This window comes from Amaranthus tricolor, chromosome 8 (genome assembly GCF_026212465.1).
Source record: "Amaranthus tricolor cultivar Red isolate AtriRed21 chromosome 8, ASM2621246v1, whole genome shotgun sequence".
Classification (NCBI taxonomy): Eukaryota; Viridiplantae; Streptophyta; class Magnoliopsida; order Caryophyllales; family Amaranthaceae; genus Amaranthus; species Amaranthus tricolor.
Window position 1 is genome coordinate 25,872,539 of NC_080054.1, and position 17,466 is coordinate 25,890,004.

Sequence of the window (17,466 nt, forward strand, 5' to 3'; positions counted from 1 at the left end):
ATACTTCCTGGGAATACGATAGCATAAAAGGTGTGAAATATGTAATATTTTGACGTAAAAGCCAACCAAGAAAATCATTGTGTAATTTTGTGATTTCAATTGGTACTTAATTGAATTTAAGCTGAGTGGCTTACACTCAGGGAGGGTATTAAATTTAAAAAAAAAATAAATAAATAAATAAATAATAAAATTTTTTTTTTAGTCGCGGTTAGTAACAGCGACTTTGGGCTTTTAATTTTTTATTTTTTTTAAGTCGCTGTTACTAACAGCGACTCTAGGCTTTTAATTTTTTTTTTTTCACTTTCGCTGTTACTAACAGCGACTCTACCCGAAGCTAGGATTGGATGTACGGAAGCTTATTTTGGGACATAAGTTTTCCCCAATCTTATATTTGAAATTAAGTAGATAAATAATCTCATTTTTTTCAATCTTTCTTAAGTCAATCATCTTTCATTAATTGATGAAGAATACCCAACAAGACTAGAAATATGCAATGTACAACAAGCTTTTTACTTTACAACACTCCAGCTCCAAAACAACAAAGATGCTACAAATATTTCTTGACAGTCTCCACTTCTGTTTGGAACTAAAGTTTTCAAGATCATGTGAATGTTGATTGACCTATGCTCATTTACAATAAATACCAAACACTCCAAAATTGACGTGGAGTTGGTGGTAGGATCAGGGGCTGTTCAAAATCGAATATCAAATCTATTCAAATCTAAAAATCCTAATATCTTATTTTTCGAATACCGAAAATCATGATCCAATTATCGAAAATGTGTTATCTAGAATTTGAACATCCGGTATCCGGATTGAATACTATATATCCGGTTTTTAAATTTTTAAATTTATTTTAAGAAAATTGTGTTTTTACACACGTAAATATTTAAACTTATTTCGCTTTCTTTCTTTTATCAAGCTTATTTTCAAAACCCATTATCCGAAATTCTAACTATACATTTCCATGAATCGGATAAATTATCCGTTTTGTAACATATACCGGATATTCGGATCGAATATTTTGCACAACCCTGGCTATAAATTATGATCATGTTGAATTGAATCAGTTTGATGCTGTAATATCCCAGAACAGCTATGGTTACTGACTACTGTAGGACTTGAAAACATTTTAGGTGTTTGAAATCCTTGTACCATCTCTGCAAACATGTTTTGAAGATCTTCCACGCTGTTCGATTTCTCCTGTGAGCATCAAAGATGTATTTATGTAAGACCACGATCTCAGAAACAAAACGAAACAAATCCTCGACCATTTCGACATCAATCCACATTATTCAAGCCCAACCGCATACCTCAAACGAAGGCCAAGGCCGGATTTAAAATTACACTTATGCTAGCAATCATAGCGGTGATGTTAACTTACGGAGAAGGAATTTGCATGTCAAAAACCAGAACCTGATTTCTAAATAATAGAAGAACTGTCACATGATTCACTAATCTCCTTACTAATTGCAAATCAAAAACAGCAAATTATAGTCGGTTTTAGGCTACTTTAGGATCATTATAAACGAATCACAAATTTAAAAAGCGAATTAACTGATCATGTTACACGCAGAGAACTAAGGGTGATTTTGTATAAAAAAGGAATTCAAGTTCACTACTATTCTTCTGCCCTTCTACAATTTTCCTTTCTATACTGTCGGATCACAGGAATACAAAGTTACGTAACAGATTTAAACATTTTAAAACCATTGCACTATATTTGGATAAAATTTTTGAAAGGAAAGAAAATGTAAAAAGATCAGTGGTTTTTATTTCAAATCTTTCCGACGTAACAAAGATTTATTTTGTTTAAAATGTGAACTGAGTTCCTCATTTATTCTTCTCTGCATTTCTACTCCTATTGGTAATTTGGTGTACAAATGAAATATAAGCTCTTCTTAAAGGGCTCATGGTAAACACTGATAAGAAAGATAAAGTTGCTAATAAGAAACAAACAATGCCGTTTGATTTGGGATTATACTACAAAACAATGCTTAATACTTACCTCATATCGGACTTGTTCCATAAGTGACATCATCTCTTGCATAAAATCACAGAAGCCCTGTATTTCAAATTTGCTGTACTTAGAAAAATTTAATTGTACTTGTACGATTAGACTAACAAGAATCTGTTGAAGGTGCGACTGCTGAATAGAAAAACAAAGTCGATATAAATACTAATAGTTGATAAATCATACCTCATCTTCTTCAAAGGGATCATACATGCCTGCATCATACACTGTCCTCTTCTTGGGATCTGACAACACTAAAACAAAGCAATCACTCTGTAAATAACTTATTCATTACTATTAAAAATTCCATAACGAAATTAACATACTCAAATCTGCAAGGACATTTTACCTGAATAGGCTTCTTGAATTTTCTGAAATTTTCTTTTAGCCTCTCCAAGCATGACAGGGTTGTTGCTCCACTTATCAGGATGCCAATGCTGGAACCAGATTATTATAATCAAGACTCAGTTACTCGAACTATTTAAAGCAGCAAAATACTTTCTTGTAATGTAATGTGAAGGAATAATTTTATAGAAAAAAAGAGGATAAATTAATGAAACAGTAGAAAACGAATCACATAATTTCCAATACCAGGATAAATGGAGTAATGGAAATAACTGGAAATTTTGAAAATTTGATTTGCCAACATTCAATGGTGAAGACCCAGAAGGGTGGATGACGAAGACTGAAAAATACTTTTACCTTTAGTATGAAGATGAAAAAATGGAGGTGGCGATGGTCTGTTTGGAGGGTGAGGCATTACGTTGGTACCAATGGGAAAAACAAACTGCCCAACCTGCTTATACTTCCCGCATTCGGATGAAAAGATTTAAGCGGAATAGGTAGAACTGTAGAAGTAATAAATAGGGATGGCAACGGGTCGGATCCGGGTCGGGTCCAGGTGGACCCGGATCCGTTTTCAAGAAGAGGATCCGGATCCGGACCCAGATCTGCGGGTCTAATTTTACAAGACCCAGATCCGGATCCGTGGGTACTGCGGATCCTGTACCGGATCCGGGTCCAAAAACGGGTCCTATATTTATTTATTTATTTATTTTAAATGTATTTAGATTGTAAAGCGATATTTATGGACTAATGCTAATAATACATATAATTTCACAATGAATCACCCAAAAAAGTATTATACAACTTAAAATTCTCTTTAAAATATCCAACAAACACATTCAAAATTTATCAATAAAAGTAAATCCTTCATGTTCTTCATACAATCTAATGTTTCCAATTTGTCAAATTTCTTCAACACTAATATCGTCAATATCCTACAAACCAAAAAAAATTAATTATTAGATGCAATTTTTAAAAATTTAAATATATGAAAAAGCACACACATAATGAGGAGATGATGAAAAAGCTTTCGGATTGCTTCAATACACTGAATGAAAAACAATATTTTCCAGTTCATTACACATAACACTCATTCATAAATTAAGTTTGGCATTAATACATTAGTGAAAGGGAATAGAAAATACCAGTGGCAAAGAGCACAACATCTGCTTCAATTTCTTCACCGTGGTCAGTGAGAACTTTTACACCTCCATCAGTTTTTACCAGCTGTGGACAACCAAAAAATTCAAATTTTAGTAGAACTATTAAATATTCAAATCTGGCACGTAAATAACAAAGAGACAAATCTGGCAGTGAATAGTGATTAGTGATATAAAAAAAAAATTAAAAAAGAAACGGGTCCTTTAGATCCGCGGGTCCGGATCTGGGTATTTTTCCCAGATCCGGACCCGGACCCGTGAAATTAAACAGGATCCGGATCCGACCCGGATCCGACGGGTCTATATTTTTAGGACCCAGATCCGTGAAAACGGATACGGATCCACTGATCCGGGTCGGGTCCAGTACCCATTGCCATCCCTAGTAATAAAGGTTATTGGCTTTGAATACACTTTGTATTAAATGCAAATAAGTACATGGGCAATAATTTATACAAGATTAAGGATACTAAAAAGGAAATAAAAATACTATACACATTAAATATTATAAAAAATATTTCCTAAAATATCTTCCTTATTACATTCCTACAATCCCCTCAAGTTAGGTCTTCAGGTCACAGATACCTAACTTGAACAATATTTGCTCGAATGCCTCAGATGTGATTGCCTTTGTAAGAATGTATGCCAATTAATCTCTTGATTTTACAAAGGGAAGACTCGTAATTTTCTTCTGGAGTTTTTCCTTTATGAAGTGTCTGTCGATCTCAACGTGCTTGGCGCGGTCATGTTAAACTGGGTTTCCCGAGATTCTGATTGCAGTTTTATTATCACAGAGCAATTGGCAAGCTCTTCTTTGCGGGAAATCCAACTCACTGAGGAGCCTTTTTAACCATATGATCTCAGTTATTCCTTTGGCTATACCACGAAATTCTACCTCTGCACTTGATAGGGCGACAACTTTTTGTTTCTTGCTCTTCCATGTAACCAAATTTCCCCTTACAAAGGTAAAGTACCCAGAAGTTGACTTCCTATCATCTTAGTCTCCTACCCAGTCTGCATCTGTATAAGCTAGGAGGTCTAAGTGATCATTCTTCCTGAATAGAATGCCTCTACTGCTTGTACCTTTTAGGTACTTGAGGATTCTCATAACTGCTGTCATATGGTATATCTGTGGTTGATGCATGAACCTGCTCACTACTCCCACTGCGTAGGCAATATCTGGTCGTGTGTGAGATAAATAGATTAGTTTGCCAACCATCCTCTGGTATTGTCCCCTGTCTGCAAATTTTTCTCCCTTAATCATCCGAAGACCATGATTAGCTATGATGGGGGTCTCTGCGGGCTTACAATCAAGCATGCCTGTTGCTGCTAGTAAATCAAGGATGTATTTCCTCTGGCCAATAAAGATACCTCTTTTGACCTCAAAACTTCAATGCCGAGAAAATATCTTAATTGCCCTAGGTCTTTCATTTCAAATTCTCATGATAGTTGCTCCTTAAGAACACAAACTTCTTCCTTATCATCTTCGGTAATGATCATATCATCCACATAGATGATTAGGCACGTGATATAATCCTTTTGTTTCTTAAAGAACAAAGTATGGTCTGAGTTACTCTGTTTATAGCCAAACTTTGTCATTGCTGCAGTAAATCTTCCAAACCATACCCTTGAAAATTCTTCAGACCATATAAGGCTTTCTTCAACTTACATCCTTCCCCTGGATTGTAATCACTAGAGAAGCCAGGAGGAGCCCTCATGTACACTTCTTCTTCAATTTTTCCATGTAGAAAAGCATTCTTCGCATCAAACTGGTGTAGAGGCCAATCTTTGTTTGCAGCGATCGAGAATAGAACTCGGACAATATCAATTTTGGCTACTGGAGAGAAAGTCTCAGAGTAGTCTACTCCGTAAGTCTGAGTATATCCTTGTGCTACCAATCCGGCCTTGTATCATTCGACAGTACCATCAGCTAAGAATTTGATGGCATATACCCATCTGCATCCAACTATTTTCTTACCCTTTGGCAATTCACATTTTTACCATGTTTCATTTTTGTTAAGAGCAGAAATTTCTTCCTCCATCGCCTTTTTCCAGTTTGGATCTCGGAGAGCTTCTTCAACATTATTGGGCACAATACTGGAGTAAAGTGAGGTGTTGAATACCACAGCTATTTGTGACAGGGCCTCACTATTCCCCATATTTACTGGATATCTAGATCGTTGTGCCTCATATTAAGGATCATATCGCCTTGGAGGAATTTCCCTTGTACTCCTAGGGGGTAGCTCATACCTGCTTGTTACATCATTACTGGCAATATAATAAGAGATATTATTAGTAACTTGTTGGAGCTCAGGGAGTACCTCTTGTGATGTAGGATGCTCATCCCATAAAACTGGGGCAGTAAGAGGAGGAGATATTGTGCCTTCAGCGACAACATCGATGGTCTTGCCTACTTGCTCTTTTGGATCCTAATCAATCACAACTGGATATATTAACCAACTTAGGTCATCACTACATGTCTCCCCCTGAGGATTAGGCTGGGGGTAATAATAGGTTTGTTCAAAAAACTCACAATCCATAGTGGTATACATCTTATTCTGGTGGAGATCGGAACATATATACTACTTCTGATTCACCCCATAACCAAGAAAAATACATTTGACCGCCCGATGTTCAAGTTTAGTCCTACTGTGTTTAGGTAGATGAACATAAGCAAGACACCAAAAGACCCTAGGAGGTAAAGAATGGGATGAAGGTAGAGTGACAAAAGAACCCAAGGTTTCAAGAGGAGTTTTGTAATAAAGAGGATTAGAAGGAAGGCGATTGGTAAGATAAGTTGCGTATAAATGGCTTTAGGCCAGAAAGAGGCAGAAGCATGGGACTCGATTAAGAGGGCCCGGGTGATCTCAAGTAGGGTACTATTTTTTCACTTATCAACTCCATTTTGTTAGGGTGTGTCAGGACAAGAGGTTTGATGAAGCATGCATGATCAGACAAGAATTGTCTCATAGCCAAATTAATGTATTCTCCCCCATTATCATAATGCAAGATTTATGGTGTAGCATTAATCTGAGTGCGAAGCATATTATAAAAGGCAACAAAAATTGAATACATCTCAGATTTGTGTTTCAGAAAATATACCCAACTCATACGAGTACAATCATCCACAAACAAAACGTAATAAGACAATTAATGTGCACCAAAAATTGGAGCAGACCCCCATACATCAGAATGTATTAAAGAAAAAGGTTTTGCAGAATGAGTAACACTAGGCAAATACGAGTGTGAATTTTAGCTAAGACACAAGTTTCACAATTTAGAGACATTATACTGTGAGAGAGGGAAGGGAACAAAAATTTAAGATAAGCTAGAGAAGGATGACCCAAACGTCGATGCCACATCCAAAGTTGATGATCAACGGACCCGCGAGTAAGCATAGCTTAACGTTGTTGAGTCGTAGCATCCACATAGTATAACCCTCCTTGTTCAATACCACGCCCAATGATTTTCCCGGTCTGAGCATCCTGCACAAGACAACCGCAAGAGGTTAGGATAACGTGCAATCAAGATCTTTAGTCAATTGACTAACAGATAATAGCTTATGAGTAAGGCTGGGAATTAAAAGACAATTTTGGAAGTGAATGGGAGGAGAAATTTCAACAGGTCCTGTCTTAATAACAGCTACACAATCCCTATTAGCAGTTTGAATTTGAGCGCGGGTACTCGGGATGGCATGTGTGAGATTAGATGGATCATTGGTCATGGTGTTGGTTGCCCCACAGTCAAAGATCCAAGGGGACGATTGGGATAATTTAAACTTATGGGAAAAAATGACCCTTTTTAATAAAAGAGATATGAGAGTGGGAAGAAATTGGGTTAAAGGTACGAAGTGGACCGGCTGAGAGGGTTGATTTGGGCCGGATGAAATTGGGCCAAAGGTGGTAAAATGTTGTGGGTTGGGATGAGAGGATAAAGGGGAAATGGAGGGAGTGGTCCGGCTGGGGTAAACACGGGTGGGGTGGGGTTTTTTGGGTTAGTGGGTATATAAGTCAACTTTAATTTCCCCATTTTTCCTTTTTTTTTGCTTTTTTTCTGATTTCCCAAAAAATAAGGGCATTATTATTTGTCGCCACCCTTTTCATTTTATCGCCACCCTCCCTCCTAATGAAATTAAGAATTTGCCACTGATCTTTAAAAATTTTATCGCCACCCCTCCTAATAAGGTTATGTCTTGAATCCCACATTGGAAGATTGATGTTTGTCATTATCCCACATTGAAAGATTAATGTTTTTCATTATCCCATATTAGAAGATTAATGTTTATCATTATCCCACATCGAAAGAATAACAAAGGCTTGTTATTTTTCTCCTTATAAAAGGAGTCTTGAGCATTAGTTTTGCATCATCCCAAAAAAACTTGTTTTGGCTAAGGTTTTCTGTATTGGAGTAATTTATAAACTCCTAATTTCTATAATCTAACTAATATTTGTATTCTGGGTTTCCTCTAGTAATAAAATTTTACGCTTTCTTTCTTACATCAGTTATAACAATAATAATTAATACAAAAATAATAATTTAAGAATAATAATAATAACAACCACGATATTAATTATAATAATAATAATAAAATTAATAATAATAAAAAAAAATTTTTAAAAAATGCAAGTCGCACAAAACGTGCGACTATTTTGTGCGACTGTCAGTCGCACGTTTTGTGCGACTGGTTTGTGCGACTATCAGTCGCACGTTTTGTGCGACTGGTATTTTTTTTTTTTTTTTTTTATTATTATTATTACTATTATTAACCGTAATAATAATAACCGTTATAATAATAATAACCGTAATAATAATAACCGTTATAATAATAATAATAATAACCGTAATAATAATAACCGTTATAATAATAATAATAACCGTAATAATAATAATAATAATAAAAAAAAAATACCAGTCGCACAAAACGTGCGACTGCTTTGTGCGACTGTCAGTCGCACGTTTTGTGCGACTGGTATTTTTAAAAAAAATTTATTATTATTATTATTATTTTTATTATTAATTTTATTATTATTATTATTATTATTATTATTATTATTAGTATTATTATTATTATTATTATTATTATTAATAACCGTAATAATAATAACCGTTATAATAATAATAATAACCGTAATAATAATAATAATAATAATAATAATAACTATGATAATAATAATAACAAAAATAATATAAATAAAAATAATTAAAAAAATAAAAAAAAATAAAAATGAAAAGTTATTAACTCAATGGCAAATTTATAAATTTTTAAAGATCAGGGGCAAATTCGTAATTTCATTAGGAGGGGTGGCGATAAAATAAAAAGGGTGGCAACAAATAAGAATCGGGAAAAATAACCCCTCCTTCTACACGGCTGTCCCTCTTGTTGCCTACCCTTTTTTTTCTGAATTCTTTTCCCATAGATGTGGCCTTTCTCCCTCTCTCTCTCCTCAATAATTTTGACTTCCCCAAAGTATGTCATATGTGCTCTCCCTCTCTCCCTCCTCATTAATTTCAGTTTGTCCTCTTGTCCTTCTTTCTCCCCTTTTTTTTCTGATTTCACCTCCCCAAGACAAGACCTATCCTTTTCTCTCCCCTCTTCATTTTCGGTTGAACCAAGATTTTTAATGCAGATACTTCCTCCATTTCATTTTAGTCGTTACATTTGTATGAGCACGAAAATTAAGAAAAATAATTGACTATACACTGTAGCTAATTCTTTATTTTATAGAGTATAGTATTTTATTATTGTTACTTGAAAAAGAAAAAGGAAAAATAGATTGTTAGGTTAGTATAGTCTAGTATTTTATTATAGAGTATAGAGTAAGATAAAAATAGGGGCATGTAGAACTTTAAATGATTGTTTTATTACTAAAAACCGAAATGTAATAAATAATATGAAATTGGTAAAAATAAAAAATATATCGGATATTATAGAAAATGTAGCGGGTATTATAGAACGGAGGAAATATGTGATTTCCCTCTCTCATAACGTGATATACTGATATCCCCTTATCTCTCTCCTCTAATCTCTCTTCCTTATTTTCGGTTGTACTACCATTTTTCACTTAAATCACTTCCCTATTTTGTTTTTCTTTCTGGTGTCTCTACCACATAGTATGAGTTCCTTATAGGATGATTTTTTTCTGTACCATTTTTTGCTTCCCCTTTTTCAGCTTCGTCTTGTCTTATCTCACCACCATTGTTGTGTGCGTTGATAACTGGTAATGGCTCCTTACCATTGATGCTTGGCTCTTGCTGTATTGAGGATTGCCGGAAAGAGCAGTGATGAGGTTAGCCTCGCCGCCGGTACGAGAAGTTGTGGCCTAGGTGGCGGCTTTTCCGTTGCCTGAGCTCCTCCCACCACTCCGGGTACTCGATCAGTTTAAAGCATCCATCCTCGGTGTGACATGTGCCACCACAGTGACTGCACTTGAGATTACTCCGATCGTCTCGCCGGAATGAGGATTTTTCCGACCGAATGTGAACGGCCAACCCACTACCAATATCTGAGGGAGCTCGTCCCGATGATGAGTCGCCTCCCATGATTCCTCGGCGTGTGATTTCACGTCGTATAGTGGCATATGCGGCGTGAGGGTTGGGAGAGGGTATCATTAATACCGGCAAGAAACTAATATAAACGTTGCCTTTGTATAAATGAGTTGAACAAGGCGATATCAATCACCTTCTGCACACTTCATAGGGTTCGGCATCCTCCTATCGATCTCCTTCCATATTGTGTTTAATTTGCTAAAGTATATCTCAATAGTGTCTCTGCCTTGTTTCATACTTGTAGCTTTTGAACTCAAATCAAACATTTGAAGCATTAATTCCATTTGCTCCATGGAAATGAGTCGATTGGTAGGTTCATTGCTTGGCTCGGCCATTATAGTAATGGTAAGTGATGAGAACTAGAAAAAAAGATGACCCTAAATCTGAACCTTACGGCTCTGATACCATGAAAAGATTTAAGCGGAATTGGTAGAAGTATTAAAGGCTGTTAGGTTTGAATACACTTGTATTAAATGCAAATGAGTACATGGGCAATAATTTATACAAGATTAACGATACTAAAAAGGAAATATTTCCTAAAATATCTTCCTTACTACATTCCTACATTAGGAACCCCAAAGCCTTGTCGTGGATGAAAACCAAGGAGAGCTGATGAGGCGTCTAAATCGAAGGAAAAACATGAAAAACGGGAAAGAGGACTGTGCTTCCAATGTGATGGTAAGTGGTCTCAAGACCATAAATGTAGTAGGAAGGAATTGAGTGTTTTAATTGGGATAGAAGATGATGAAGAACAAGGGGAAGAGGAGGATAATGAGGCCCACGAAGAAGTGGTAAAGCTGGTGAACATCTAAATACAGTAATGGTATTTACCATCCCATAGCTTACTTTAGTAATGGTAATCTCATTCGAGCAAGGCGAGCTAGTGTTCCTTAAGCTACAACCATACAAACAACAATCCATAGCTACAAGGACTAATGAGAAGCTTGCTTGGCGTTATTATAGTCCGTATAAAGTAGCCAAAGGGGTAGGAAATATCGCCTATAGGCTGGAACAACTCGGCGCATGCTTGATTCAGCGATTTTCTTTTCTTGCCTCCCAACTCAAGAAGGCGCCAGGAGCTAACTCACCCTCTGCCATCTCACCACCCATCACCTCCCAGCACAATCATTATATTATTGGTTATTTACTAGCAAAAACATTTCAAAAAGTCAACTGTCGATGAAAAACTACTCTGAATATTTCTTTATAATTTTGACTAAAAGTGTTCATTTGAAGTATTAAGGTTATTTTGAGTAGATTTAAGTTCAAATTTTGCGCACAGATCGATTTTTTACGTAATTTTAAATTTATTTTAAAATCCAATTAAAGGTTAAAGTCGAATAAAATTACAAAATTATATCGAGACGTTAGATCTATTTTGAACAACCCTAATTTTAACTAGCATGCAATTAGAGTTAAAGGACTTCTTAAAGAGTATAATTACTCTCAGTTTAGGGTTTAAGGTTTGTGTTTTATTGCTTGAATAAATATGATTACAAAATACAGGGTTTATAAAGACCACTTGTCGCCATATTTACAATAATCACAATCTCTTAATTATCTCCTAATTCCTTATTTATAGAAGTATACAAGAATAACAATATTTTGTTTTATTCTTCGCTTCACTACCCCTCAAGTTGGGAAGTGGGATCTCAAACGCCCAACTTGCAAAGAGTGTTATGAAATTGTTCTAGCCTGACGGCCTTGGTTAGGATATCTGCAAGTTGCTCTTTAGACTTGATGAAAGGAATATGTATTATCTTATGCTTAAGCTTTTCTTTAATGAAGTGCTGATCAACTTCAAAAATTTTGTTCTGTCATGCTGGACTGGATTCTCTGATATACTTATTGCAGCTTTGTTATCGCAATTCAGTTCGCAACTGTTTTGTTTGAACCCAAGTTCCGTGAGCAATTTTCGAATCCATAAAACCTCAGTTATACCTTTGGCTATTCCCTAGAATTCGGCTTTTGCACTAGATAGAGCAGCCACTTTCTGTTTCTTACTTTTCCAAGTTACAAGGTTCCCTCTTACAAGAGTGAAGTATCCTGTTTCTCCCATCTCTGTCACCTGCCCAATCTGCTTCCGTATAAGCTTGCAAATCTAGGTGTTCATTCCTCTGAAAAACTATGCCCTTCTCAAGAGTGCCTTTGAGGTACCTTAGAATTCTATAAACAACTTCCATGTGTTGAATTTGAGGTCGATGCATAAACCTGCGCACAATCCAAACAACATAGGCAATGTCTGGACGAGTATCTGAGAGGTAAATTAACTTCCCTACCAATTTCTGATATTGTTCGCGATTAGCAGGTTCTGCTCCTTCTACCGTCTACAAACTGTGATTAACCACGATTGGAATTTCGGCTGGTTTGTAATCCAGCATCCCTGTTTCTGCTAGTAAATCCATGATATATACTTCTTCTGGCATAAAAAGATCCCCTTGTTTGATCTAAGAACCTCAATTCCCAGAAAATATTAAGTCTTCCTAGATCCTTCATTTCAAATTCCCTGAATAACTTCTCCTTCAATGTCTATATCTCAACTCTGTCATTGCCAGTGATAATTATGTCATCTACATATATTATGAGGCATGTTATCATCTCTCCCCTTTTCTTCAGAAAGAGTGTATGGTCGGAATTACTTTGATGATACCCAAACCTTTTCATTGCTAGAATAAATCTGCCAAACTAAGCTCGAGAGGTTTGTTTCAGACCGATAGAGCCTTTTTAACTTGCATCCTTCATGTTCAGTGAAGTTTCCCAAGTAACTTGGGGGAGCTTGCATGAACACTTCCTGTATTTCTCCATGTTACATCAAACTGGTGTAATGGTCAGTCTTTATTTGCTGCAATAGAGAAGGGTACTCTGATTTTATCAATTTTTGCTACCGGAGAGAACGTTTCAGAGTAGTCGATCCCATAGGTTTGTGTGTATCCTTTTGCAACCAGGCGACCTTTGTATCTCTCAATTGTCCCATCGCTCTTATATTTGATTGTGAACACCCATTTGCAGCCTACGACTTTCTTCCCTTTTGGAATTCTACATTTCTCCCAGGTTTTATTTTTCACTAGGGCTCTGATTTCCTCCTTCGTAGCCTTCTTTCAATGCGTGCTTTTTAGAGCCTCTTCCACCGTCTTAGGAACATTGTTTGACAGCCGATTCAGACATGTTCTCTTGTCTTTGCTCTCCTATTGGTATTTTGAACTTTTTGCTTCATACGGATCATACCGTTTCGAAGGAATCCCCCTCGTGCTTCTTGGAGGTAGTTTGTATACAATTGGCTCTTCTATTAGTTCCGGGCTTTCTTCCGGGTGATTATTACTTTCCTGCACATTCTCAGAAAAAAAGTTGTTGTTTTCAATGTAGCCAGTAGGAGAGAAGGAAGATTCAGTTACCTCCGGGAGATCATTGGACAGGGATGAGGTAGGTTATGGCTGAGGAGATGGTTGTAATGTCGGTTCAGATGCAGTCTCGGTGGCTTTGTCAACTTGTTCTTTGTAATCCATGTTAACAGACAACCAGCTTAGATTGTCTTTGGTCTTATTCTCCCCCTGACATCTGCGATGATGATAGTAGTATGAGTCTTCTGGGAAGTCACAATCCATTGTGACATACATATGATTGGTGGTGGGATCGAAACATCTATAACCCTTCTGATGAGTTCCATACCCAACAAAGATACATTTTACTGCCCTGGGTTCGAGTTTGTTGCGATGGTGTTTAGGAAGATGGACATAGACTATACATCCAAAGATTTTGGGAGGAAGAGAGTGAGTGGCGAGATGGTGTGTAGTTGAGGCTTTTTGTGAGATAGTTAGCTGTGGCAATAGCTTCAGGCCAGAAAAGTTTCGGAACAGATGATTCAATCATGAGAGATCGAGCTATATTAAGGAGAGTTCGGTTTTTCCGTGCTACTATGCCGTTTTGTTAAAGGGTATGAGGACATGATGTTTGGTGTATAAGTCCATGTGAAAAAAAGTTTTTCATCTGATGATTAATGTATTCTCCACCATTATCTGAGCGAAGGATCCGAATTTATTTTTGAAATTGGGTGAGAATCATTTTATAGAATTGTATGAAAATATCGCACACCTCAAATTTATGTTTGACAAAATACACCCAACGCATTCTAGTGCAATCATCAATAAAGAACACATAATAAGAAAAAATTAACCGCCCTCCATCAGGTGCGGGTCCCCAAACATCAGAATATATAAGCATAAAAAGTTTAGCAGAATGATTTAAACTAGGATAATAAGAATGTTTGTGGCTCTTTTTTTCGATCATCCGGTTTCTTGCTCAGATCTTTACCTTTTTTCCGGGCTTGGTGTTTTCCCCATCAATCTGGAAATTCGATCAACTTGAAACAACCATCTTTGGTGTGTCGATTTCCGCTACAGTAAGTGCAGTGGAGATGGGTTTTGTCATCTTCTTCTCGCCGGTTTGGTATTTTGTATGGTCTGGATTTTGAGTTAAACTCGGATCCTGAGAAGTGATTTTCGAATGAGCATTTTTGTTTTATGATTAATCCACTCCCGATCCCTAAGGAGTCGATCTCCGATGATGGTTTTCCGGTGAGGATTTCTCTTCTCGAGATTTCCCTCCGGATGATGGCATATGCTTCTTCAACCGTCGGTAAGAGTATTTTGTTGAGTATGTCCATTCGATCTTTATCAAAAGTTTCATTGATGCTAGATAAGAACTAGTACAATTTTAGTCTCTGTGTAATTTCATTAAAAATGGTAATGTCTTCGGGGTGTTTCATGGGATTAGGAACACGTCAGTCGATTTCTTTCCATATGGCTGTCATCCTCCCATGGAACGCCTCGATTGTTTTTGTGCCCTATCTCATTGTGTTGGCTTTGACCGTTAGATCAAACACCTGTAACTCGTCCTGCCCACTGCTATAAAAGGATTCTATTCCGTTCCACAAATCTCGAGCCGTTGGATAATCGAGAAATTGATTGACTAATTCGGTCTCAATATTCTCAATAATCCAAGAGATGGTGAAGAAGCAATGATGTGATTGAGCTTCCCTCGCCCACTTATGGCCAGGTACATTAATTTGAACCACTTTGTATCATTTTGATGGTTCAATTTCTCACTGAGGTTGATCGCTTGATTTGAGCCGGCCTCTAGATTGGTTCGATTTGTGTTGAGTTTGTTTAGGATTTCCAGTAAGTGGGTCATGGTGAATGGTTGTTTAGTCTTCTCTACCATGGCTTTTGATTCACTTGTTTAAAACGGTTTTGGTCCCTAGATCACCGTTGGCTCTGATACCATAAAGAGTATAATTACTCTCAGTTTAGGGTTTAAGGTTTGTGTTTTAATGCTTGAATAAATACGATTATAGAATACAGGGCTTACAAAGACTACTTATTACCATATTTACAATAATCACAATCTCCTAAATATCTCCTAATTATCTTCTAATTCCTGATTTATAGAAATATACAAAAATAACAATATTCTGTTTTATTCTTTCCTTCATTTCTTTCATTAACCAAATAAAAAATCAAAGACAATAATCCACTAAAAAGCCAACTAAAGTTATTTGCCAAAACATACCCTTAAAACTAAAAACAAACTCCATAAATTCAATCTCAAAACCAGCAATAGCACTTTGTTTTCTAATTAGCAATTTAATGAAAGATTAGTATCAGGTAGGGGGAGCAATTAATGGCGAAGACCGACTATAATTCACCCTAAAAACCCTTGAGATTTAATATACACAAGTGACATTTCATATTGGATCCATAAGTTATTTAAAACCTAAGTTTACCCTAACAGAATTGTTCAAATACCCGATTTTTTTCTACACTAACTTCTATTCTTGGCTTCACCTCTAGCATATACACTAGTCTCAAACGATTCTGATCAGTTGAAACCTTAATTTTCAAAAAAAATCAATAAAATTAAACTGGACCTAGAAATTGAGCCTACTTCTCAGTTCCCCTTTCTTCTTGTTCCTCCCATCCACTTGTTCCATCATAGCCATCTGAACACATTGTCAAGAAACATGAATAATTATACCGTCACGAATTTCATCATTCTATACTTGATTAACATCCGATTAAACATATTGAATGTCAAAACTCTTGATAAGTTAATTGCATTAAGGATTATCTATAAGAAATATAACCAAAAAACCTAAATCGAATCGGATTTCAAAATTTCAAATTATATCAATACAAATTCCAACAGAAAAGAGAAATTAAACAATGAATTACCATAGCTAATTTACGATAAGCACGACGAATATCATCAAACGATGAATCGCATTTCAAACCAAGAACAGTGTAGTATGATTCATCAGCCTCCATTGTTATAATTCTTCAACAATATCGCAATATGAGCAAGATTAAGTTTACTTTTGAGGAATTATGAAGATGATATGGTAAATTAATTAAGTATATAAAAATGAAAAATAATCTAAAATATGTAATATAATTTTTATTAATTATCGGTGTGGACAGAAATGGCTGAAGATAAACAAAATATCTTGGCAAAAGAGAGCGAACCATAAGGATAGAAGGTTCCGGAACTATCAGAATGGGCTTGTGGAACTATTACGTGGCATTTACTTTCTCTCCTTTAGTCTTTTCTGTGCTAGATTTTTCCTATTCTATCGTTTTCGGTTTTGTGCCTTTTGACTTGAGAATTGATTAATTATTTTTAAGGAAAGATATCAAAAATTAGGAAAATTCAATGTGGCGATTTTGAGTTTTTAAGTTTTTTATGTGACAGATTAAAATATTAAATTTTTTATTAAATTAAGTATTCATTCCGATTACACTATAAAATATGTGTCAAATTAGGATGATCATGATGTTTAGTTTTTGAATAAAAGTCTTATGTTAGAGAAATATAGCGTAAAGCTAAAAAAAAAACAAATTCCTTTTGACTACTATGTAGAAAATTTAGAAGCTTAAAGTCACCACGTGGATTAAAAAAATATTTGTCTACCACATGAAAAAGCCAATAATTCAGGATTACAACGTGAAATTTTTCCAAAAATTATCTAGTTTTCCTTTTTTTTTTAAAAAAAGTTATCTTTCAGTTGTATTTTTGTCAAAAACCACTTACTAATTACATTTGTTTGTTGAAAGCTATCAACTTACACATTTTAAAATCTGAAAGTAATCACTTATAATCATAAAGTGATCACTCATAATTCTTCAATACGATGTTTAATTCGTTATAAATAAATGAGTTTTAATCTAATTATTAATACATTCACAAATTCTCAATTGAGATAGTCGCGCATTTAAATTTTAATTTTCAAAAAACTAAAATAATTAAAAAAATTCTTACCCTTTTCATTTTATCGCCACCTCCTCCTAATAAAATTACGATTTTGCCCCCGAACTTAAAATTTCTTACATATACTCTAACCTCACTAGATTA

At 35.6% G+C, this 17,466-nt stretch overlaps 1 protein-coding gene across 9 annotated transcripts; it reads right to left on the minus strand.

Annotated features, from left to right (window-relative positions):
• Positions 1 to 357: 357 nt before the first annotated feature.
• Positions 358 to 16,594, minus strand: LOC130821100 (uncharacterized). Of its 9 annotated transcripts, none has more exons than XM_057686737.1 (8): positions 16,290 to 16,594; positions 16,003 to 16,057; positions 6,860 to 7,001; positions 3,505 to 3,586; positions 2,364 to 2,451; positions 2,201 to 2,268; positions 2,009 to 2,065; positions 358 to 1,203 (listed from the first exon to the last, which is right to left on the minus strand). In XM_057686737.1, exons 4-8 carry the CDS (start codon positions 3,523 to 3,525, stop codon positions 1,039 to 1,041), a joined length of 399 nt encoding a protein of 132 aa, XP_057542720.1. In that variant the 5' UTR covers positions 3,526 to 3,586; positions 6,860 to 7,001; positions 16,003 to 16,057; positions 16,290 to 16,594; the 3' UTR covers positions 358 to 1,038. The 9 variants fall into 9 exon arrangements, 8 of the variants coding, with proteins under 8 accessions (XP_057542720.1, XP_057542723.1, XP_057542718.1 ...); XM_057686740.1 differs by having other exon boundaries at positions 2,201 to 2,259; positions 15,986 to 16,057; XM_057686735.1 differs by having other exon boundaries at positions 15,986 to 16,057.
• Between the last annotated feature and the right edge of the window lie 872 nt (positions 16,595 to 17,466).